The sequence below is a fragment of the Chenopodium quinoa genome, unplaced genomic scaffold (genome assembly GCF_001683475.1).
Source record: "Chenopodium quinoa cultivar QQ74 unplaced genomic scaffold, ASM168347v1, whole genome shotgun sequence".
Taxonomy (NCBI): Eukaryota; Viridiplantae; Streptophyta; class Magnoliopsida; order Caryophyllales; family Amaranthaceae; genus Chenopodium; species Chenopodium quinoa.
In genome coordinates, this window is record NW_018742556.1 from 381183 (window position 1) to 406134 (window position 24952).

Sequence of the window (24952 nt, forward strand, 5' to 3'; positions counted from 1 at the left end):
GCACTGAACTAAGTCGTCTCGACCTCAGCTCGGGCTCGAACAACAATCGGCCCCAACAGCTCCTTGACCTCTAAAGAAAAGACGTCGATACCACCATCGAATGGTAATGGCACAGAAGTAAACTCCAGTCCTGTGATGAGACTGAAGTCTGTAGGAGTGACCATCATTTCACCCCATGAAAAATGAAAAGTGTTGGTGGTGTCCCAGAAGAACTCCACCAGAGCGCGTACTACGTGGTGACCCCCGCTGGAGGCAACCATAGTCTCGGAGGTCTCGAACAAGGCAAACAATCCGCAAGACTCCCATAGGAGTCTCGTCTCTCGGTCTCTAGCGATATGCATCCTATACAAATCGCCTAGACCATCACAGCCAGAGTTGTGATGCCGTGTTCTCCCAGGCTCGGTTCTCCGTCTCACCCTTTCAGAAATGTGGTGGACAGGGGCAAAGAACAAGGTCTGCTCATCCCACTCTGGGAACTGACCAAGCGAAGTGGACGGTGTAGTGTCGTCCTCCACGGGCTCATGCTCCCGTCTAGTGTTTTGGGACCGTGAACCTGAGCCGCGTTATCTAGCCATGCTACATTTTGCAGAATCATCATAAATCAAGGTTCAATAGTATCTAAGGTTTGCCTAGCCGCATGATACTATGTTCGCAAAAACAGAGTACGTAGTACTAAAATAGAGCACAAATTCAAATTGAGCATGACAACATTTTTTTCAAGCAATCAAACAATTTCTTGCAATACTATAGTGATTATTGTGACAAATTGAACAAGAATTGCTAGCAAAAACATCAAGAACGGGCCACATTGTTCTTCACGACCTTAGGAGGTCCAACAATGGCGGATTGCTCATTTCTTCATCAAATTGCGTCAAACAAGTCTCAAATTACTCCCAAGGCAATATACAAACATAAACAAGCAATTTCGTGGCATGAAACTTGATAAACAAAGCAAATTGAGCATTATAAGTTTCGAATTTTCATGAAATTCGTGAATGAACATGCCAATAATTCATAAAAACCGGTGTGATTTGGAGGAAAACTTACATAGATCGAGAATATGGATGAGAAGATCTTTGATTTGCAACAAATTTGAGCAAATTCGGTTGAGAAACGAATGAGCAACGATCAATTGAAGTTTCGACTTCTTTCGAGCAGCGTTCGCAGCAAACCAGAGCACGAAATGAACTGAAAACGGGAATTTAAAGTGATTCCCGTGCTAGTGCCAGTCCCTAGGCATTGGCGTCACATTCTGTGCTTGGCGCCAGACGCCAATGCCAGCGTATGGCGCTAATGCCATAAGTCTGGCGCTGATTGATTTTCAGCGACGCCAAAGCAGCCAGCCACCTGTTGGGGTTGTGCTAGCTTTCAGCAACATATTTTGGGTTCCTTGGTACGCCAGTTAGCCCCTTTAAGCAATTTGACATGATTAGGTAATCGGCTTGATTACGTAAAGTGATCGACCTGATAAAAAGATCGTCTCACTAAGCTTAAAGCGCCTAAGCATTGGCTCATTAGCAAAAGGCACCGACATACAGGTTCAAGAGCAAAGGGCACCGACATACAGGTTCAAGAGCAAAGAGCGCCGACGTACAGGCATAACACGAGCAAAGTTCAGGCGAACTTTTAAGGATCGACAGGCGTGGATCTTCGGTATTTTCCTTTAGGAAATTATCGCATCAAGTGAGGATGACTTCAAGAGAAGATGTCTTCGGCATCATTCCCTGGCTTGCGGAAAGTTGTCACAAACAACTGAAGGTAATTTCAGGGCGAAATTGTCTTCGATCATAGTTCTTGAGGCATGGAAGATGATTGTAATGCGGATGAGAATTATTTCAAGAGAAATAATTTTCGATGATATTCCCTTGGACGTGGAATATTATCACAGCGGAGAGGATAGTTTCAGGCGAAGCAATCTTCTAATTTGGAAGCAGTTACAAGGCGTAGCGGTTTTCAGGCGGGATGACATTCTCTATCTTGTAGGAGGTCATCAAAACACAGCAACAGCAACAAGCGGTTACTTTCAGAGACGTGTGCTCGACGGTGCAAGATACGCGTTTCTTAACTTTTTTATCTGTTTAACTAATGCTAGTTTTGCAGGTATCGGCGTTACAAGATTGATTTAGGATCGCAGAACGTTCTGAATCATTCTCCGTCCCTATCGATACTTTGACTTTTGTTTTCGAAACTTGCGTTTCTCCAAACTCAGTCAAAGTGGGGGCTTCTGTAGACACCCATTTGTGTCTCCCCAAAACCAAACCCAGTGATGAGTACCTTTCACGTCAAGTCATAATCGAGTGAAACGAAAGTGTGGAAAGGTCTAGTGTTGCGGAAAGTTTTATTTCTTTTCTCTTCTCCCTATTTTTGAAAACTTTATTTTAAGAAAACAGCCGATCCAGTTTGGTTGGTCCATGATATGGGTCCAATAGTGGTGTAGTTGGATGGGGTTTGCAAAGACCTTTCCAACGATATATTATAAGCCCAATTCCGATGAATATTGAGGAAGTTATGGCCAATTTACTAAGCTGGGCCCGGTTTGAGCTTTAAGTACGGCCCAATGATCTAGGGGAGGGCCTAATATGATTTATCATTCCTAATTACATGTAATTAGGAATGGTTTTGGTCTTCTAGAACATTCTAGAAGGTTTTTATCATTCTTAATTCAATTAGGATTCTTCAAAGTTTTAATTATATCAAATAGCATTTTCGATTGAAATTATATTATTTTATCTTCCAGTACAGTAAAATTATCAGATTTTCGAAAACGCGTTAAAAGCCGGTTTGGCATCCAACCCCAGGCCTTGACGCCTGGAACCAGAATTGGCGCCAGACGCCAGTCATTGGCGCCTAGCGCTAGCCACTGGTCCTGGCGCCAATGAGCCAGGGCTGGCGCCAAGGTAATTTTGTGGTCTTCAGACTCTGTTTTGATAAATTATCTTTTTTGGATGATTTTCTCTATAAATATCGTATTTAAAACTCCGGTTTGATTCATCAACAATCACTTTATGAATTACCAATAATCAACTCTTTTCATTCACAAAATTATTCATTAACTCTTTTCATTATCAAATCGTTCATCAATTCTTTTCATCATCTTCATCTCTTTCATCAATAATTCAAAACATTCATTCATTCTTCCTTTAATACTTTACTTTTTCATACAAAATTCCGCATTCACAAGATCTAGAAACACCTAGCCATATTCGAAGTTGCCTTCGCCCTAGACGTGAAAGGTTTTAATTTCTAAGGGTTTGGTCCCAAATCTCTCTTTCAAATTATTTAATTTAATTGTTTTGATTATTTATTTTCCTTGAAGTTACTAACGTGTGTATTTTGTAATTAGAAAGAGGTACGAGGCATCCAAGTAAGTACTTTAAGGGATTTTATTGATTAATTGATATTATGATGTAGAAATCATGTTTATATTGTTATTATGATATTCCTAGTATCATGTCTAGGGTATTTTTAATATTAAATATGATTGTTATGATGCTTCCTGTGTTCTTCCTAATATTAATTCATGTTAGTATCATGCCTAGGATCTTGCTGTGCTTTAACATGATTATGATGATTATTATTATGATGATTATTATTATTATTCATAATGATTATTTATTATGTTGCTTGATATATATTATTTATTATTTATTGCTTGATCACCTTTTATGTATGTTTAGAGGGAATTGGTACTTGTAATCACGCTTAATAAGATATTTAATAATCTTGTTAGGGTTAACTTTAATTATAATTCAAGTGATCGCCAATAATAGTTTATTTGTGCATTAAATTCAACCAACATAGATTAAACAGGTTTAGGGTTAATCCTATTGATTGTATGTTAGTCAGAAAGCGCACATGAATACGAGCAGAATAAAGTAGAGGCCTATTATTAGGGCAGGTTCAATCTCTTTTAGGTTGGATTTGTACCTTCATCCCTGAACCCTTATTTGGTTCATGACCTTATGGAGTTGGCGATCTCTTGGATCGATAAGGGGTGTAACCTTCACCTCGTGAACGGTTTACAAGTTCCTTAAAAACTTGTTGGCGACTCTTTTGCTCTATCTTCTTCCCTTTTGGACGCCACCGTACTTTAGTGTATGATCACAGTGGGGTTCAAGCTAGTGGGATTTTAAAGGCTTGAAAATATTCCCTACATGACCCAAGATTTATACATACGCAACTGATATTATATTGAACATAGTGACCCTTATTTTTAATATAGTAACCTTATTTTTAACATAGTAACCTTTATTAAAATTTGTATAATTTTAATATTATTGTGAACTTGAATACAACGTTATGACCCTAATTTTAACATAGTGATCTTTATTTTTCATATTGACCATTATATAAAATATTTCATTAAAAAATTTAACCTCTTATAGCCTATATATTACCAAAATGACTTTTATTTCAACATAATGACCTTATTTTTATTATAGTGACCCATTTTTTTTTATTAATTAAACAACCATAGTTTCTCTAATATTAGTGGTTCACAATAAATTAGTGTGAACCAGGTTCATTTAAAAATTTGTATGGTTTGGGATAAGGTTTATACTGATTACTGCGGGCAGTGGCAGATACATCACATATTTTTTTTAAGAAAAAATCAGGTTAACATGAACATCAGTGGTAATTGTTAGCACATCTTAACTATTGGTTTGATTGAGATCATAGGTTCTATCCCTCAAATTCTTAATTTTTTTTTTCTTGAAGAAAAGGCAGCGCAACCATTTATTAAATTAAATCAAATTTCGCCAAAGTCGTAATATTTTGGGGAAACGAACCAATATAAACAAATTCGAAATTGCTACCCGTATCCCACCTTGCAACCATATGTGCAACGGTATTACATGCCCTCTTAATATGGAAAAACTAAACTGATCAAAAGATAAACTATTCAAATAAATATCATAAACCAGAAATAAAGGTGAAAAGCCACTAATCCTTCTTTTTACATATTGCACAACGTTGATGGCGTCACATTCCACTACTACCTTGGAGTACCCAATTCTCCTTGCCACTTGAAGCGGCCATAACGCACAGCCATAGCTTCTGCAACCTCTGGAGTAGTAATTGGACACCTTCTAGTTGCACACACCAGAAGACGTCCTTCACTATCCCGAATTACCACCCCCAGACCAACCAGTACTCCATCAATAACATGTGCATCCGTATTAACAAGACCAGGGGCGGGGCAAAGAATTTCGGGGCCTGTGCGATTTTTTAACTTGAGCCCCCCTTTTTCATAATTTAAAAGAAGGTTTTAATTAAATAATATTTTGTAAATATTAAATTTAATTATGACGATAAATGTAAAATTACAAAAAAAAAAAAAAAACCATAACATTTTCACGAGTGACTTCAAGACCAATTGTCTCAATAATTCAAGTATATTGCAAAAAACATTATATCATAAAAAATTTAAAGCAAGTTGTATCTAAAAAAAAAAAATTTTAAAAAAAAAGTTGCATTACTGTGGTTTTATGTTTTTTGTTTTTCATAATTATATGATATATGTTATATAATAAATAAAAAATTAGTCAAACTTGTTAAAATTGTGATGATTTTGAAAACTGACAACAGAAAATTAAAGTAAAAACATCTTTTTCTTGTTTCCTGTTTTTGGTTTTTTGTTTTAAAATAAATAAAAAACTGAAAACAAAAAATGATGTCAAACAAGCCTAAGGTGTTAGTTTTCTACACAAAAAATAAATAAATCAAAAATATAACACAGATGGTGGCAAAGGATATTTATTTAAAAAGTTTGGTGTAAGGGAGAGTCGAACCTCTGACTTCTATTTTAAAACTGATTGCTCCTAAGTAGCAAGCTAAGGAGATTTCTATTTAATTACACTCATAAAAGCTATTTATCTGATTTTGGGGCCCTAATATTTAGGGGGCCTTGCGCGGTCGCTTAACATGCTCCGCCCTTCCGCTGCCCCTGAACCTGACGCAGCCATCAGGTGGGCAAACCCAAGATGCAAGAGACGCCACTGCCTGACCATTAGCACCCCTCACAAAGACCTTTGATGAGTAGCTTTTGTAGTCTGTAATGAGCTTCACAAAACCACTTGCTATAGCCACGAAATCAGGCCTTACATTATCAAAAAATAATTTATTTCGACATGCCCACGCTGCCCACATCAAACCTGCTAGCACCAGAAGTTCTTCCGCACTCACCTTGCTTCGTAGCCATAGCCAACGATGGACAAAGGAGGAAGATGGAACATCAATTAACCAGTCTGCCAAGACAACCACCCGCCCAATTGCTACAACAACCTCACATTCGAACAAAGCGTGAATAATCGTCTCATTTTCAACGTTAATTGGGCACACCTTATCTTGTGTTATATGACGGAAGAAGAGTCTATCTTTAACAGCAAGGTGTCCTTTACAAGCACTCCATAGAAAATGACTTAGCTTTGGCGGTCCCTTCAAACTCCAAATTTAAAGGAATGGTGTCCTTCAAACAAGTGTATTATTCCGATAGAGGGTTCAAAATTATTAGAAAGCTAATTATTCAATGAGGTCAGGTGATCGGAATGCCTGGGTGGAGGTCGCTTCCGATCAGTAATATTAATGTATAATTAATATTACAGCTCAATCTTGACTGAACCCTTCGGGTCACACCCAAGCAACTAACGAACCAAAGCGACGAATTAATTAATTCGGAAGAAATTAATGAGTCGCCCGAGTAATTAATATTTAGAAGTCGAAAATTCGAGCTTGGAGCGTCGAAACCGAGCGTCGGAAGTCGAGTAAAAAATGATAAAAAGACGAGACGGGAAAATAACTAATAAATCAACATAATGACCAAAATACTCTTAGCATCCAAAAGCCAAGTGCTAGGGGCATGGCCGAGCTAGCAGCCCGCACCAAGTGCGGGGCTTGCTAAAAAGCTGCGACTAGCAGCCCGCACTTGATGCGCGACTTGCTAGCAGCAGCCCGCACGCAAGTGCTGGGCTTGCTGGCCGAGGGTGGCAGCAGCCATGGCAGCCCACTTGGGGTGCCTTGGTGCCCAAGTGGGGCTGCCACGTGGCGCAAGCTAAATGGGGTTGGGTGTGTGTTGACCGGTTTTGGGAGAGGGAGTGGGGAGCAAGTTTGGTCCCCCCTTCTCCAAATGGTCCTCACCTAACCTCTCATGTGAGCTTGACACTAGTTGATTTATTAGTAGCTTGATTATTAATTTTATTTCAGATTTAAAATAAAATGGAAAAATCAAATCTCCCACATTGATGGGTGAGCATTTCTCACTCTTGCATTTCCCTATAAATACCCAACTTTGGGTATTAGGAAAAGTATTTGAGTAAGTGTTGAAAAAGGCATCACAGTGTGAAAACCTTTGAACACAATTAATTACTCGGGTTTAGGTCGGGCCTTGCTAACTCCAAGGCAATAGACCAATTTTGGTGCTCGCGTTGCGGGTGGACTTTATTGGAGGTCCTCGTGTGAGGGGGGCTAAGAGCTTTCGAAGTAAGAACTCAATTAAGTGAGCGAAACACGCTACAAAGGTATTAGTCTCTTACTTAGTCTTGTGTTTATGTTAATTATGCTTTATGGTTATAATTATTGTGAGTTTGGTTTTGGGTTGTGTTTCTTTCCGCGGTGGGTCGGACTCACTAAGCCCAACACAAATTCCCTTCCACAACTCATCTTCATCAACATTTGCACTTGTATCACCCTCCACGGCATTCTGATTTGCAAACCAGTACCCTGATCTCACTCTATAGACGCCATATTTTGCCATTCTCCAGTACATTCTGTCTTTCTCCCACTGATTTGAGAGTGGGATAGCAAGGATTAAAGAGCAACCCTCCTCACTGAAAGTATCTCACACCATTTCTTCATCCCATACTTTGCACTCAGGCTTGAGCAAGTCACACACACGCAACTCAAAATTGCTAGCTATCTAGTCCAGGCAAAGGACTAATAGTTTTCCCCTCCTTCACCGGCCATTTCTCATTCCATACATTTATGTCAGTCTAATCCCCAATTCTCCAAGCCACCCCTTTAATTAAAAGCGATTTTGCCTCCCACATGCTTCTCCAAGAGTAACTTGGATCATATCCATGAAGAGCCTCAATCACATTAGAGTGTTTAAAGTCAAACTTTGAGAATTTTATTAATAAGAGAGCCATCATCATTATACAGCTAGCCGCCAAATTTGCTTTAGCCAAAAAAGCTTGGTTGAAGCATTTGAGGTCCCTAAACCCGAGACCTCCTTTTGACTTCGGCAAGCACAAATTTTCCCACCTTTGCCAATGAAGTTTACCAAAATCGGTTCAAAAGAGTATGAATTTCATCAATTAGTCCCTCCGAAATTTTAAAGATGCTCATCATATATGTAGGGATAGCCTGCGCCACCGCCTTAATGAAATCTTCTTCCACCTGCTCAGATTTTCCAAATCCTTTCCTTCAAACAAGAAAATTTTGATTTTTTTTATCTGTCAATTATCGTCGGGTGCCCCAAATATTTTTCATGTTTTTCTACCTCCTTACTCCAAGAGTATCAATAATATCATTTCTTCTACCAATTGAGACACATTTACTGAAACGTCTGAAAGTGACTTCTATTTTGTTAGGATTGACTTTTTAACCTTCCCGTCAATTTTTTTTTTGACTTTTTAACCTGGTACTCGCTCATATTTACTGATGATATCAGCAATCACCGAACATTCCTGCAGAGTTACTCTTGCAAATAAAATAATATCATTGGCAAAGAAGAGATGTGACACCCTCGAAACCCCATTACATATTTTTGTACCATGAATCCCCTCAAATTCTTAAATTTTATTACTCCATGTCTCCGTATTAGTTTTGTTGATAACTAGGTTAGCACTCGTGCATGATGCACGGGTTTACCAGTAATTTTTTTTGGATTTTTGTAAAAAAAAAAAATTTGAGTTTAAAATGTTCATAAGTAGAGTTTAATTGACCTCAACTATGCTAACAACTCCTATAAATACTCCAACAACCTAATATCAACATAAACCACCAAATTAATAGGTACTTATTTTAAATTAATTACCTATATAATAGCTACTATCTATTTAAAATTAATTAGCATTTTGTTTCAAAAAAAAAAATTAGCATTTGAGCAGGAAATCTTTTCATAAAATAGCGCCACGTGGACAACTTTGAAAAAAGATGACATCAACGGTTGCTATTTTAGTACTCCCTCCGTTTCGATTTGTTAGTCTCATATGCTATTTTGGGCTTTTCAAAGAGATCTACCCATATTAAATGTATTCCACCTATAACTTAACTTTTATTTCCAATTTTATACATATTAAATTATGACTGATTAGATTAATTGATTGTGAATTAATTACATAACTCTAAGTAAAGAAATTACTCTCTTGAATTAATTACCAGCTGTTGCCAGACCTTCCAGCCACCGCACTCCACATCTCCAGCCGGCAGCTTCTCTCCATCAATTTCAGGTAACTCAATTTCATACATAATTATGGATTTTCAAGTTTCTAATTTTTTGGGTTGATTTGTTGCTTGATATTGATGATTTGTTATATAATTTATCGAATTAGGGAGTTAGGGTTTCTGATTATTTTAGGAATTGATAATAATTGATGGTTTTTAATTCATATATGTACATTGGAATTTTTGTTATGTGTGTATTAATAGTTTTTTGGAATTAGAACTCAGAATGTTGGATTATTTGGAGAATATAGTTAGATACTCGATGTCTATTGGTTTTGTTTACTATAGTATTACAATAATAATAAATTAATATTCATAATTTTGTTTGATGTTAATGTAAAATTGTGGAGTTTTTAGGTTCCACTGTGAGTTTAAAGTCTTTTTGGAAACGTATCGGGAAGTTTAGTGGTATTCTGGGATACGCCACTGGGTTCGGGTTCATATATTTTGGAGTAAGTTTGTAACAATCATATTAGTGGCTGATGAAGGGATTACATTCCTAATTACAACTAAATTAGCGTTTAAATATGAAAGCTCACTCCTGGTGTAGAATATGAATCTAAGGGATGAATTTGAAATAGCGGTGAGAGTCCGGGAAGATGGTTCAGAAACAGCATGGTATAAAGTTCGGATACCCTCATCGAAGGTGAATGCATACCATGAATACGACGGACGATACATCCCCCATGACCACAACTATGGTGACCCGTCAAGGTTCTTCTCCAATCACTCCATTCGGCGGTTGTCTAAATCCACTGCAGACAAACCTCACCGTCGTTGCGCTGTGATAAAAAATACCATCTATACTTTCTCAGTCGATGGCATATTTATGCGTTCAATTCTTTCGGATTTTGACCAAAATAAACTACAGTGGAAACCCGTTCCATCTTGCCCCCCTAATCTATTTATCAGGTATTTTTATTTATTTTATCCTCAATCTTAATTTTCCTACAGTAAATTCTAATGAAAATTGGATATGCAGGAACACCCCTAGCCCTATGAGTTTGGGTGGACGAATTTACATTTTCGGGGCTATGCTTTCGCAGGATGATCAAGAATTGGGAGTCATATATGACCCTGTCAAGGACTCCTGGTCCAGCATTTTATATCAGAATGAGAATACAATCATACCCAATTGTAATTGGACATTTGTTTCTTCCTTGGGTGAATCTGTGGGGAAGATCATTGTTGCTGCTCCTTATGTCGCGGAGGCGGAATCATCGGACAAGGGTAAGAGTAAAGCTGTACACTGCTTTGTGTATGATGTGGCCACGGGAGAGCTCAATCCCTTCACTCACTCTGAACTCTCTCTGTGTTTGAATAATCTTCCCATGAATCCCGCCGTTGTTGAACAAGATTCTACCGTCTATTGGATTGATGAACATAGTGGATTGCTTTATGCATTAAACTGGAGAACTATGGACTTGGTCTCTGGTCCCATTATAGGTCTCGAGCACGAATCCTTCACTACTGCTATCCACAAGAATTACTCTAAACTTCCCTTAACTCATTTGAAAGATGGTTTATTTTGCCTGTTGTGGTACCAATTCGGTAGAAGTGATTTTAGCTCCAATCTTCATTGTTTGATCACGCGGGTTATCAGATACGCTTCCAGTGGCATTTGTATGTCTGTGGTGGGCTGTTTTTGCGCTACTACTCCTCAATTTATTGAACTAGTAGATGCGTACCTCTTGTAAGTTTTACTACTACTAGTCTACTAAACTTTGCTGCATCTTATTGGGTATAGTGTTACTGGCTTTTTCGTTACAATCATTGTTATCAATTTGAAGTTGTAGAATAACTATGATAAATGCTTATGTGTCTTTCTAATATGATATCAAATCTGAGTAACACTTATGGTTTAACTGAGTCTCAGGATTTACTGTTCTGGTTGTTGGACATTCATATATTAACTCCATTATGTTGTATATGCAAGTTTATGGTCCTTTGCCAACACAAGGTTTGTAGTCAAGTGAAGTGGAATTAGAGAGCTTAATGCCTGTCTATTTTTACAGTTAGGTGATTTATTTGATTCCGGTTGAATACCATGTTTTAATTGTTGGCTGTGCAAGCAAGATTGTGATCCTTGTTATGGCTAGATCAATGTTCTTTGGTGCTCAGTTTTTATTTTTAACTCAGGACTATTTGGGGGCCAGTGAGGCCCATTCAACTTAAAATTTATTATCAAGAGTTGGACATCATTCTTAAAGTGTTTTACACTTAGAGTGTATACAAGCATTTGTTTTATACAACTTTGATCAACATTCTTATAGCTATCTTTTATAAATGCTTTTATAAGCTTTAACTGACTTTTTGAAGTAAGCAAATAAAATTATTTGTTTTTAAAGTATTTATGCCTTTTCTAATAGCATACTAGCGTGTATGAATTTTGATATAATCATCAACCAATTATCTTAATCACAATGCCTTGTTACTTTTTTGAAATACTTGTATAGTTTTGTGTTTTTTAATCAAGCTAAGATTTTTACAGCTTTCCATACAAACGAGACGGCTATTTATCTGTTGGGTATGGCCCAAATTTTATAAGCCCATTATATTGATGGAGTATAATCTAAAAGCTTCCTGAAAAATCAAGAGAAGATTACACTTGATTTTTTTAGAGTTATCTACAACTTTAATATCTCCTAGAATATTCTAGAGAATATTAAAAGTAGAAGCCTCTAGATTAAGAGCCATAATTATGGAGAAATTCCCATAAAAATCTAGAAGCCTCCATCCTCACCTATAAATATGGGTCAAGGGCATAACAACAACAACACAACACAAAAACACAAGAAGCCATACCAAATACAAGCCTTTCTACAAAATATTCTCCCTCCTTGTAATATTCCACTACTATCATAATACTCCTTTGTGAGTTTCTTACAGTGAGAGTTCTCTTGTAATAATCACCCTCTCAAGGGTTCTTGTACTCTCATACTTTCAAATAGTGGAATAAAAGTGCTCGTTGTTGTATAAAATCGTGTGTTTATTTATATTAATTATCTTGCCAATTATCAATTTAGATTATATTTCTCAATCAAACACATCTTCGCTTCCGCTGTGCACTCACCAACCCTAACAAGTGGTATCCGAGCCAAAGGTTGATTAGAGTGTTTACACATTAAACATGTCTTCGATCACGAAGTTCGAGATTGAGAAATTTGACGGCAAGATTAATTTCAGCATCTGGAAAGTCCAGATGAAAGCCGTTCTAGTATAGAGCGGATTAAAGAAGGCTTTGGATGGAAAAGCTAAAAAACCAGAGTCAATGACAGACGAGCAATGGCAAGAGTTGGACGAAAAATCCCTCTCGACAATCCAACTATGTTTAACCAAGGAGGTACTGCGCGAGGTTGTCCATGAAGACACATCAGATGACCTATGGCTGAAGTTAGAGTCACTATATATGACTAAAAGCCTCGCTAACAAGCTTCGACTTAAAGAAAGGCTTTATACAATTCGAATGGCCGAAGGTACTTCTATTCAAACTCATCTCGATGAATTTAATTCAATTATAATTGATCTAGAAAATTTAGATGTTAAAATCGAAGATGAGGATAAGGCCGTGTTATTAATTGTCTCCCTACCACCTTCGTATAAACACTTCAAGGAAATTATGCTTTATAGCAATAGTGATACTCTTTCTTTTGAGGATGTTAAATCTCACTTACTCTCAAAAGAAAAGTTTGACCTTGAAGTTCATTCTAATGAAAATGCCGGAGGTTTAAGTATACAAGGGAGATCACACGGTAGTAAAAGTACCAATAAGAAGTCCAAATTTAATGGACACAAATCCGGAAAATCTTGCAAGTTTTGCAAGAAACTTGGGCACACAGTTGAAGAATGCTGGTTTGCAAATAAAAAGCTCGAAAAGAAAGAGCAAGAGGAAAAGCCGAAAGAGACGGCAGAAGCCGGTTTTGGAGAAATAAAGTCCGATGATGAAGTTCTCTTAGCTACTTCACCAAGAAGAAATAAAAATTCTGATTGGGTACTTGATTCGGGTTCTGCCAACCATATTTGTTCTCAAAAGTCTCACTTTACCGACTATCAGCCGGTAAAGAATAAAACTGTTACAATGGGTAACGGTTATCATTGCAAAGTTCGTGGTGTTGGCTCCGTACGGATCAAGACGCAAGACGGTGTGATCAGGACTTTGTCTAATGTTCATCATGTTCCTGATCTGAAAAAGAATATCATTTCTGTTGGCATTCTGGACTCAAAAGGATATAAGATTTCGGCTCAAGGTGGAGCACTCAAAGTCTCCAAAGGCGCTCAAGAAATATTGAAGGCCATCAGACATAGAAATATCTATGTATTACAAGGATCTTCTATTATGGCTTCGTCATACTCAATCCGGACTCGGCAACAACGCTCACATAATACGGGTCCAAGTAACATACGACGAGCGCACAGATAAAATTTGGTCCAAGGTGCAGATTGTTGGGTATGGCCCAAATTTTATAAGCCCATTATATTGATGGAGTATAATCTAGAAGCTTCCTGAAAAATCAAGAGAAGATTACACTTGATTTTTTTAGAGTTATCTACAACTTTAATATCTCCTAGAATATTCTAGAGAATATTAAAAGTAGAAGCCTCTAGATTAAGAGCCATAATTATGGAGAAATTCCCATAAAAATCTAGAAGCCTCCATCCTCACCTATAAATATGGGTCAAGGGCATAACAACAACAACACAACACAAAAACACAAGAAACCATACCAAATACAAGCCTTTCTATAAAATATTCTCCCTCCTTGTAATATTCCACTACTATCATAATACTCCTTTGTGAGTTTCTTACAGTGAGAGTTCTCTTGTAATAATCACCCTCTCAAGGGTTCTTGTACTCTCATACTTTCAAATAGTGGAATAAAAGTGCTCGTTGTTGTATAAAATCGTGTGTTTATTTATATTAATTATCTTGCCAATTATCAATTTAGATTATATTTCTCAATCAAACACATCTTCGCTTCCGCTGTGCACTCACCAACCCTAACATTATCCAAACTTATGTTGTGTCCTTAAAAGTTCAAATTGGGCTATTCCAATCTTCCTAATATATATTGTTAGCATCTTTGAAAATCGGTTTGAATACTGTAACAGAGTGAGTGTGAAAGGTAATGAAGTTATGTGATGGTCCTGATTGATAGGCAAGTATTCACAAGTACCAAATGATTTACACATTGATGTGGTCATATGAGAAGGTAGTTTACAACTAAGGAGGTGTTTGGTGAAACTTGTTGGAATAGATTGTAATGTATGCGATACCAAGAAATCTGATATTGGTTGTTTGATTGAGTTATTATGGGTGTGGAACTATTCTTAAGGGATTCCCTCTCTCATACCATTCCATTCTAGTCTTTTGAACCAAACACCCACTAATAATACCGGTAATACAACTTAGGTTAAAAAACCCAGCGAGTTATAATACAATATACTGTTTTGTTTATATCATCTTTTGTGCACATTTTCACATAATTGTATTATGGATGTCGCCACGTGAAATTATTGTTTATGAACTTTCATCTTATGAATTTTTATAAATGCTTCTTGAAGCCTTAAACAAAATAGATTCCTTGTTCTTGCTTTGTGGCTTGGTTACTATAACTTAAAATTTGTTGTTGATCCGCAGAATAACTATTTGAAATGGTTTTTACAGCCTTAGAAAAAGTAAGGGGACTACAATTGGGGGAAGGGGCTAACCCCTGTGTTGTTAAGCTAGGGAAGAGGATTAGTTGAAATCAGATTGCAAAAGAAATGGTTTGTGTATAGTACTGAGATGAGATTACTCAAATGATTACCCTTTTTTTTTTTTTAACCTTTTTTTATTTATTTATTTCTATATATATATATATATATTTGTTGTTTTGTTGAGGGCTGAGGCTTTGAGGAAAGTCCTTCAACTAAAACAATCAAAGTTCCTTTCCTTAATAATAATATGGTGAGTTGAGTGATATTTGAAAGTATTAATACTCTCTAATCGAATAAGAGTGTTTCTCTCCCATTGTATAGTCCCACTTCCCTCTTTCGTCTCACACACTTTCACTTGTTTTTTCAGGAGCAGGACAAGTCATAATTGGACTAGTAGAAAAGGTTGGTTGTAGTTATTAATTGTTTGTTGTTGAATGTATTTTTTGACGCCTTATCATTTTGTTATATTTCCTATTTATGCATCCTAAGTTTCCTAACAGTAATGATCTGTTATGAGTGCACTTCTCGTGGCATCTACTGAAGTATTATCTGCTATGAGTGCACTCATGACAATATAGTTCAGTAGATGGTATGATCCTTGTTATGTATTGAATTCAGCTAATGTAATTAACGCAAATTAATAATTATATAAGATTGAAAGCTTGAGTATTTGATTGATTGAAGAATTGAATTATTAATTGCGTTAATTACATTAGCTGAATTCAATACATAACAAGGATCATACCAAGGTAAGAAAAGCGATACATAGTTTGGATTCTACTTGATGGACTCTACTTGATTCTTTAACATGTCATGTAAAGTTTGGATTAGCGCGTATATCTTTCTTGCTCGCTCTCACATTTTAGTTCTATCCAGGTAAATATGAAGCTAGGAGCAAGGAAGGTAGGAAGGTAGCTATGAGTAGACCTGCTTGAAGGAATGCTTTCCACCTGTGTGGTTGCTGACTTGCTAAAAATTACAATTGTTGACAAAACTTTGGCGGATCAGTTGGCATCTCTCATTAGACTGCATCTCCGGTTCTTTTCTCTAGGGAGCTAGGTTGGTTCCTGATGTGCTACTACTGAGTTGTAAACTTTGGAGTGGTTGAACTTATTAACTTTGAACTATGAATTACAGATTGCTGATGCCATAGCGTGAATGTGCAATTATTAATAAGCAATAATGATTGACATATTGATCATTTTATAATATCCATCATGCCTAATACTCGTGTTTCTTTTTTCATTTCTAGAATCTTACATCAATTCATTGGTTTTTTTTTAAGGAGTAAAAAATTCTCAATATTTGAAATACTTTTTCTGTGCTTTTAATATTCCACTATTGAGTAGTGTTTTTTAAAATGTTGTAATTTACTACCTTTACGCCGGATTATGAAGGAGTTTGACCAAAATTCTCCGACGTTGACTTGGTCAAGTGACACTTGGTGAAAGAAAAGGGTCATTAAGTGTCACGTGATGGTCATGTGACCAAGTCAACGCCGGAAAACTTTGGTCAAACTCCTTCATAATTCGGCGTAAGGTAGTAAATTACAACAATTTTTGAAAATTAGGTAGTTAATTACAACATTTTTTTTAATAGGTAGTTTCTCACAAATTCTGGACTATAATAGGTAGTTTTTCACAAAATTTCCTAAAAATAAAATAGATTGAGTCTAGAACTCTAGATGGAACTAAACAGATAGTACAATATAATTTTAACTACAATTTATCTATAGTACTATATAAAGAGAAAGGATCTTTTGCTTGGTTGATAAATTTTATTTTCCTAAAATACCTTTAACATTATAAAAATTATTTTTTACCAAAAATAAGTGCAATTAAAAAAAAAAAAAAAAAAAAAAAAAAAACTATCCTATTATAATTCATAACTTTCTTCTCATTTTTGTCTCAATAAAAAGTAATAAAACTACCATCTTAAAAAATAAATCAATCATCAATCAATTATTTAATACTATATACTATAAGACACACTAGCAGTGACACGTGTCATCTCCTGGTGTGTCCTTGATTTTTTTTTTCTTTTTAAAAAAATAAAGTTTTACAAAGTATTAAAAATACAAAAACAAACAAATCTTATACAAAATAATTCCCTAATTTTATAAAATGTAATTACTTTAAATAAAAAAGATTTGACATATAATTACTTAAAATAAAAAAGATTTAACATATCTTTGACACAAATATTTATATAGCTATAAATAAAAAGTCTTAACATAATTTTAAAAATATTTTACATCATTTTATATCTAGCATATCTTTCGTAATCCTTTATTTTGATCACAATTTGTCAATAATGTTTTTAGATTTTTTTTGTTAATAAAAAATTAATTATAATGATAGTTTAATAAGAGCCCTTTCCCTAAATAATGTTGGGAAATTATCTAATTCCCAAATTACAGCTACTCTTTTTTTAATTCCCACTATACCGTCCACATCACCGGTTCAGTGGGAATTTTTTTAAAAACGGGTTTATTAGAAAACCGCTACTTCAAGTAGCGGTGTGCTACTAAAAACCGCTACTTAAAGTAGTTGTTTGTATTTACTAATTTTTTTTTAACAAAATCACTTTCCCCCTTTCCCTTGTAAAATAATTCAACAGAATCATCCAAAAAACAAAACAAAAAAATTCGACACTCCTCAAACAGCCTACCAACGCATCAATCCCCACGCCGGAAGCCGTTTTTGCCGCCGTCGCCGCCTTCCTCACGGTTGTTAGTCGACATCGATTGCTGTGAGAAAATAACCAGAAACAATATTTATCAAAGTATTTGCAATTGCCGACACCGATTGCTGCACCAATTGCACGTCAAATTGCACCAATTATCAAAGGTTCATGCAACTTGGGGATACAAGTACTTTCACTTATCAAATAACCAGAAACAAAGATCTATCAAAGTGGGTTTATTATTTGGCTGATTTACTGATATTTTGTTTTTAAAAAAAAAATTACAGAACAAACCGCTACTTGAAGTAGCGGTGTTATGAGGAAAACCGCCACTTCAAGTAGCGGTTTACAAAATTAAAACCGCTACTTAAAGTAGCGGTTTGTTGCTGGACCGAGAAAAAAAAAAATCGGTTTGTTTTTCCTTAGCTGACGTGGGCGGTACGGTGAGAATTAAAAAAAGATTAACTGTAATTTGGGAATTAGATAATTTTCCAACAACATATAGGAAAAGGGCTCGTTTAATAATAGATATAGAAAATTACCATATATAGTACGGGAACTAAGCAAGAAAAAAAAAAAAAAAATGTATCTAATAAAAACAGAGAATTAATCATGTACACGCACGAATTTTGGTGCACCTGTTACGGACTAGTGTCTAGTGGTAAGAGAATGAAACCTCTGAAGTCTAGGTTCAGGGACCAGGATCAAGCATTGGCACCACCTCTCTTCTCTCTAAAAGAACAAATTGCAGCAAGGGCCATTCTTGACACTTTTGTAGTAACAAACTAACAAGTCACCCCTTTGAAGCGCTGCCGATCTTCTCGAATCCAACCCCATCATTCAATTCATCTTTGGATGCAGTAGTTTACTTCTATTTCCCTGTTCATTACTCCGGATAATCAATTCATCTAATTCAAATGGGTCTTCAAAGGTATGATTATTGCTGTTGCAAATTCTGTGGATTTTGTTTCTTATTTTAATTGAAATTATATATTCTGGATTATTGATTGGCAATTATGGGTTAGATCCTGAAAATTAAGGTAATAACAGGATTTTGCGCAAGCTTAGACGTTTATAATGGTGCTTTATAGGTGTTTTGTTCTGGTGTACATAGAATATGGTTTGGATGCAGTAGTTTACTTGTATTTCCCTGTTCATTACTCCGGATAATCAGTAAATCCACGTTTCCTTGTTTTAGGATTGGATTTCAGAAGTGTAACAGAGAATCCATTTAATTGATGATATATTCTTTGCATCTTTTATCCTATGATCAAATGCTTTCTTGGCTTGCAATTTCTCGTCTTTATCACTTCTACTGTAGTGCATTCTTGTGATTTTCGATTGTTCTGTTCTTTTTTACATGCTTGATTGTTTGGATTCTAACGTATGTCGTATAACTAATATGAGGGTTGATGTGGCCTCAGACAAGAAAAACATGAAAATTTGCACCTGGATATATATATTCAATGCCTCACTGGACATGTGTATGGTTTTATAATATACTACTCCGTAATATATAATGTCTGTACACTTGTTGAAGGTATATCATGTTGTCTTTGTTGCCTAACATCATATCATGTGTGCATGGATTCACACATATTATGTTGTTTATACTTCCTCAAGTCTCAACTATCACAGGGAAATTGGGAATAGATAGTTGTTGCTAACGTGTTTTTTTTCTTTATTGTATGGGATTTTGGCTTGAGTGGCATCCTTTTGTGTTCTTTATTTTCAAATTTTACAACTACTGATATTTTACGGTTGCAGTTTGGGGGCAATGCAACCATGCTTTTCATTTACACTGCATCTTGAAATGGGTGAATTTACAAACTACTTAAGCTCATCGTCCTGTGTGTCGTTGGGAATGGCATTTCAAGGACTGATATCATTTCCTCACCCATTCTTTTCTCAATAATCTCACTATCTGGTGAAAAATGGCATATTACCGCAATGACCATGGTACAATTCTTAACCAATCTTACGTGGTGATATCTATTTCAGCTTCAATACTCAATCTTGTTCATGTGATGCAAGTGGTTTGTATTACATTATCTTATTTTGTGGAACAACTCACAATCTTTGCTGTAGTTAGCTATTTTAAAACTTCTCTGTAACTTGGTGTAATGACATGCTTGAACTTACATGTCATCATACTAGTTTGCACTTTATTTTTATTTTTATTTTTATTATTATTATTTTTTTATCATAATTAAATTATTTGTAGTTTCATGATTCACAAGGAGCCAAGTGTCATGATGGAGTGATGGAAAGTCAAAATCAATTAGCCAACAAAACTTACCCAATTAGAGTTGTATTTGGAACTAACGCTTTGTTTGGATAGCACATATGGAAGGAAAGGAAGGGGAGGGAAATAAGAGGAAGGGAAGAGGAAAGAAAGAGAGGGAAGGGGAAAGAAAAGGATTGATAATTCTATTGGCCTTTTTAGAGTGATGGTTTTTGATTCAAGTGATTGAACGAGTCTAACGCTTTGTTTGGATAGTAAATAAGGAAGGAAAGAAAGGGGAGGGGGAAAGGGGGAAGGGGAGGGAAAAGAAAGGAATGGGGGAGGTGAGCTCCATTTTCCCTCCAAATCTTTCCAATTTTGGAGAGATTATGCTTATTAAAAAGAGAGGGAAAATGGATCCCTCCCTCCCCTTTCTCTCCCTTCCCTTAATCCCTTACCTAAACAAGAGAGTTTGTCCCCCTCCCTTTCTCTTCCCTTCTTTTCCTTCCATTTCCTTTTATCCAAACAAAGTGCAAGTGTTTATGTATTCTATGTTTTATCTGCTTTGCTTGACATTACTGGATTCTGCAGTTTTTAATCTTTTATGGCTCTGCTGGTGTGATTTTTATGTTTTTGCTTGAATTAGTTTGGTTTGTGGAATTATTTTGTTAGTTGGCTTTGAATTGTTGATGGTGAGTTTTGCGGTTTTGATATAGTTATGGAAACTGAGTTTGTTCTGGTTGATCCTAATGAAAATCAGACAAGAGAGATTCATACCTATTCCTGTAACATGCATTAGGCGAAGTAGGAAATTGTCAAAGGTCATGAGGTTGTTACAAAGTCTAAAAACATCTATAAAATCAACTTATACTGCAATAACTAAAATGAGACACAGAACGAACACTTAGGGAGCTTGAAAGGTTCCAGGAATAAGGTTCCAGATATTGTACGACATTTAAGGATGTCAAGTGTGATAATATCTTCAATTCTACAAACTCTTAACTTGAGTGCTTTCAAAGTAGGAGCCTTGTAATTCATTTCAGGAAAATCTTCTGGATACTTTATTCAATTATTCTAAAATAGTCAAGCTCTGCCTTCAATTCTTATATTTCTTTCTCCTTTTCAACAATCATTTCAATAGCCTTTTTCCAGCACATCAACGTCATACTCTGCTTGCTCTTCCATCATCCTCAGATATTGGAGAGCCTCCATGTTAAGAGCAGCTTTCTCCTCTTGCAACTTAGTTATCATAGCCATAGCTTCATTCGCAGCAGTTGCAGATGCATTTCTCTCTTCATCTAGCTCCTTTATGTGGATAAAAAATGTGTTTCCCGAGTAACATTCTATCTCCATTTATGATATATGCTTTTCGATTTTCGTTTCATTATTTTAGTTTAACTTTTTAAATGTATATATTTTGGATAAAAAAATGTGAGATTTCGATGTGTAGAGGCCCAGATACCAGAAGGGTCATTGATTTCTTAATCTCTCTTCCCTCAAAATACCCAAATCAAAAGCATGTCTTCTTCGTCGGCAACCATAATTTAGCCTCTGCGCCTTCTTCAGCTGCCTCCTGATGGGTCTGAGTTCAGGGATGGGTGTAAAAAGTACATGGAAAGAGGAGAGAGATCAAATTTCTTCTTTCCTTTAACTTTATTTATGATTTCCAAGGTACCCAATTTAATTGTTTCTTTCTCTTCTCAATTTTCTTGTTGAATTTCTCAAATATTCAAGTGCTTTAATTGAATAATTTCTGGGTTCTTGTTTATCTTTCTTGATAATATCAGAGATAATTAAGGTGTTGTTTTCTGTTCTAGTTCAGCTTGGCTGAATTTTTATTTGGGTGCTCAAATTTTATGCTGTGTTAATTTTTCATACTTAATTTCTGTGGGTAATGTAAATTTCAGTTGATTGTTTGTTCCGACTTATCATTTCAAGATGATGCCATTGATGAAGGGGATGATTATGTGAATGATGACGATGTATATTTGGACTACTATGATAATGATGAGTATTTGTTTGATGTGGATGATGAATGTTTGAAGCTGCAAGCTCAATTTGACAATGCAGACTTGCCCCCTGGTGTTGAGGCTCATTTCCCTGGTTGCAGGATCCTTCTCCAGGTGACAAGCCTCCTGCTGCTGGAACATCAACTTTCCAGAATTGACTGAAAATCTCTTGGACATATAAGATTGCTCTGACCTTTGCTATTTCCCTTACACTATTTAGTTGCTGCATGGTGTGCTTGTATGGTTAGTTATTGGATTCTCAGAGTTGTATTTGTTTGAGAGAATGTCTCTGACTGAACCTTGTTTTCTTAAATAGATATTTGGTGGTGCTGGTACTGCTTGTCTACCTTTGGGGATCATATTTGCATTCTTTTTCTTTACTATGTGTCTTGCTAATACATCATTCTGGTTCATTCAGGCTGAGACTGCTTGGGATTTCACTGTACTGGGATACTTGGCAAAGCTCATATTGGGAATCTTAGGGTGAGTACAGTGTTGATTTTATTGAATTTAAATACTGCATCTTGAGTGGATTTACTCTGTTATTGTTGGACGCTGTTCTCTCTTGTTCTCGTGGCTGCTTTACTCTTTTTTTGGGGTGATGTGAAGGTTTGCTTGTGGTGGTTAACTTGCATCCGTTAAAGCCAGTTGTGATGGAGTTTTTCCCATCTTTCTTTTTCCAGAACTTCATTGGATTTTTCTTTAATGTGATGTGAGAGAATCTTGAATGTGAGAGAACTTCATTGGTGTTTCAAATTTTATGACTGCGGGGTTTCAGTTTTACATCTCTTAATTTTGATTCTTGTAGGATTTTGGTGATTATTTGAACATTGGAATAGAAATTCAGCGAGTGAGAATAGTGAAGGCATTTCTTGCGGTGTTCGACGATTTCTTGGTATGCCTTGTTATGTTGTTTTGATACGTTACATTACTGTGTTTATGCGATCAAACTAATATTTGTAGTGTATCTTTGTGTGTTCTAGCAGGACAGGTTTTTCGAGTTGTTTCGAAATGGGGAGTGCTGCTTGTGATGGGAAATTCGAGCTCGAAATAAACCAAGAATAGCCTACACGAGTTCCACCAGTGGAGAAAACAGAAAAAGGGCATTACTTCTTCTGCAACTAGACCAAAACATTGCTGTTAGAGAAAGGAAATGCAGATGCTGCAAAAATTGTTCGAGAGTTATTGTCTAAGGTTCTTGTTCAGCTGTTCATTTCTACCCTCTTGCAGGGCGGCTAACAATCAGTCCTGAGGGTAAGTTGATTATTGATTATACCGGTGAAGGACCGTTGTTGGTCGAGGCAGAGGCGAATTGCTCTGTGTTGGAGCTGGGAATAGCTGGTGCTGATCCCATGGTGCTAAAGAACCTTGTTTATGATGTTCCTTGTGCTAAAAATATCATTGAGACTCCTTTTTTCAGGTATTTTTTTCCTACTTCTGAAGTCCAAAAATCCTATATACTTTTTTTCTTTATCTAATAAATAATTTGGTGAGATTTACCTAAAATGGTTAGGAAATATTGTTGTGACCTGTGATGTCCTTTTTTCTACAAAATATGTTCATGGTCATTTGCTCTTAACAGTTTTTGTTTATCTGTGTACATCTTGAGAAAGATGAAAAAGTAGTTAATTTTCCTGCACATGGATTATAAGATGACTGATTAACTATTATAGATACTTCTAGGCTATATACTTGTTAAAAGTCAAAAATTGCTCTCCCAGTAAATTATTCACTAGATTATATTTCAGAAACAAGTGGATTTTGCTGTTAAAGGGAAATGTTGAAAGTGTTTCTATAATTTTTCTTTCTCATTATTATTGGGAAACCCTTGGTCTGCAATTGTGGTATGTTAATGTATGTTTATTCCATATCTTGCACTGTAAGTAGGTCTTGCCTTAATTGGATTCATTTGTTTTTGAATTTGATGCTTACTCTAGTTTTCAAGTTGGTGTTGTTGCTGTTCTTGTAAAGTCGTAATGGTTGCTTTACTTCAAACTTTACCTTCTTGTGCAGGGTGGAGGTTGGTGTAATAATGTTAGAACATGTGTCTAAGGAAATCTACTCGACGTAGGTCATCTAAATATATGGAAGTGCTTAACTTCCCTTTTCCTATGAAAAATATCGTTTACTTATGTTCTATTTCGAGATTGATTATGGCGGGATGGTGTTGTAACTTGTAAGTTGCGATCATGTACCCAACAATACAAAGAGAAACGTATGTGGATTATTAGAGTTCGCAATTAAGAATTTGATCATACCTATGATCATGTCAAGTTTTTTGAATTTATGGTGTAATACAAGACTAATTGAAATTATTTTACGATTGTTTGGGTCACACGTCAAATGTAATCTTAAATTTATGCTCTAATTTGGGTCACACACCAAATATAGATATAAATTAAAAGAGTGCACTTAGAGACTTAACATAATTGGGCATAAGCTTGGTTTATTTTTAAAGTTTGTGGTCTTGGTGCCATTTTTTGACATTATTTACTAGGTGGGTTTTGGATATTATGAAAATTAGGCTTAAATTCTGAGGTTTGTGGGGTTAATTTGGTTATTTTAAACCTATTAAATTAGATAAGTATAGTCATATACGCTTTTCAATTTAAGCAAAGAAAATTAACACAGGGACACAATCTTGCAATATCACGTGTGAGCCAACCTATCATACACTAACACCAAACGTAACTACACCATTGCATTTCTCATACTGGTTATACCTTAGTTTGTACAAAAAATTTGATTTAGAAACGTTAAAATTAATCTTCTTTTGCAGTTAAGCTCGCAGATGACAATGACAAAGTACCACCAGTGTCTCATGTACTAGTAGTTAACAACATTCCATGCATCTTGCTTTCCAAACCTAACAATTGTGGTGCTTAAACATAAC

At 35.9% G+C, this 24952-nt stretch overlaps 1 protein-coding gene and 1 long non-coding RNA gene across 4 annotated transcripts; both read left to right on the forward strand.

The window, feature by feature from the left end:
- Window positions 1–9321: 9321 nt before the first annotated feature.
- On the forward strand, window positions 9322–16352 carry LOC110720336. Of its 2 annotated transcripts, none has more exons than XM_021899347.1 (5): window positions 9322–9449; window positions 9802–10356; window positions 10427–11137; window positions 15509–15543; window positions 16018–16352. In XM_021899347.1, exons 2-5 carry the CDS (start codon window positions 9998–10000, stop codon window positions 16074–16076), a joined length of 1164 nt encoding a protein of 387 aa, XP_021755039.1. In that variant the 5' UTR covers window positions 9322–9449; window positions 9802–9997; the 3' UTR covers window positions 16077–16352. The 2 variants fall into 2 exon arrangements, with proteins under 2 accessions (XP_021755039.1, XP_021755040.1); XM_021899348.1 differs by having other exon boundaries at window positions 9367–9449; window positions 9995–10356.
- A 1834-nt stretch (window positions 16353–18186) lies between these two features.
- On the forward strand, window positions 18187–24392 carry LOC110720337. 2 transcript variants are annotated; one of them, XR_002511315.1, is made up of 6 exons: window positions 18187–18757; window positions 19594–19785; window positions 22478–22542; window positions 22868–22954; window positions 23043–23479; window positions 24073–24392. It is a non-coding gene; the product is annotated as an uncharacterized LOC110720337 (long non-coding RNA). The 2 variants fall into 2 exon arrangements; XR_002511316.1 differs by having other exon boundaries at window positions 18188–18757; window positions 23046–23479.
- Window positions 24393–24952: the final 560 nt, after the last annotated feature.

Bases quoted from the DNA above. Each gene is read 5' to 3' on its own strand.
- LOC110720336 (XM_021899347.1), top strand. From the start codon at position 9,998: ATGAATCTAAGGGATGAATTTGAAATAGCGGTGAGAGTCCGGGAAGAT. The intron at 11,138-15,508 runs GTAAGTTTTACT...TTGTTTTTTCAG, and splicing joins CTAGTAGATGCGTACCTCTT to GAGCAGGACAAGTCATAATT. The intron at 15,544-16,017 runs GTTGGTTGTAGT...AGTTCTATCCAG, and splicing joins TAATTGGACTAGTAGAAAAG to GTAAATATGAAGCTAGGAGC.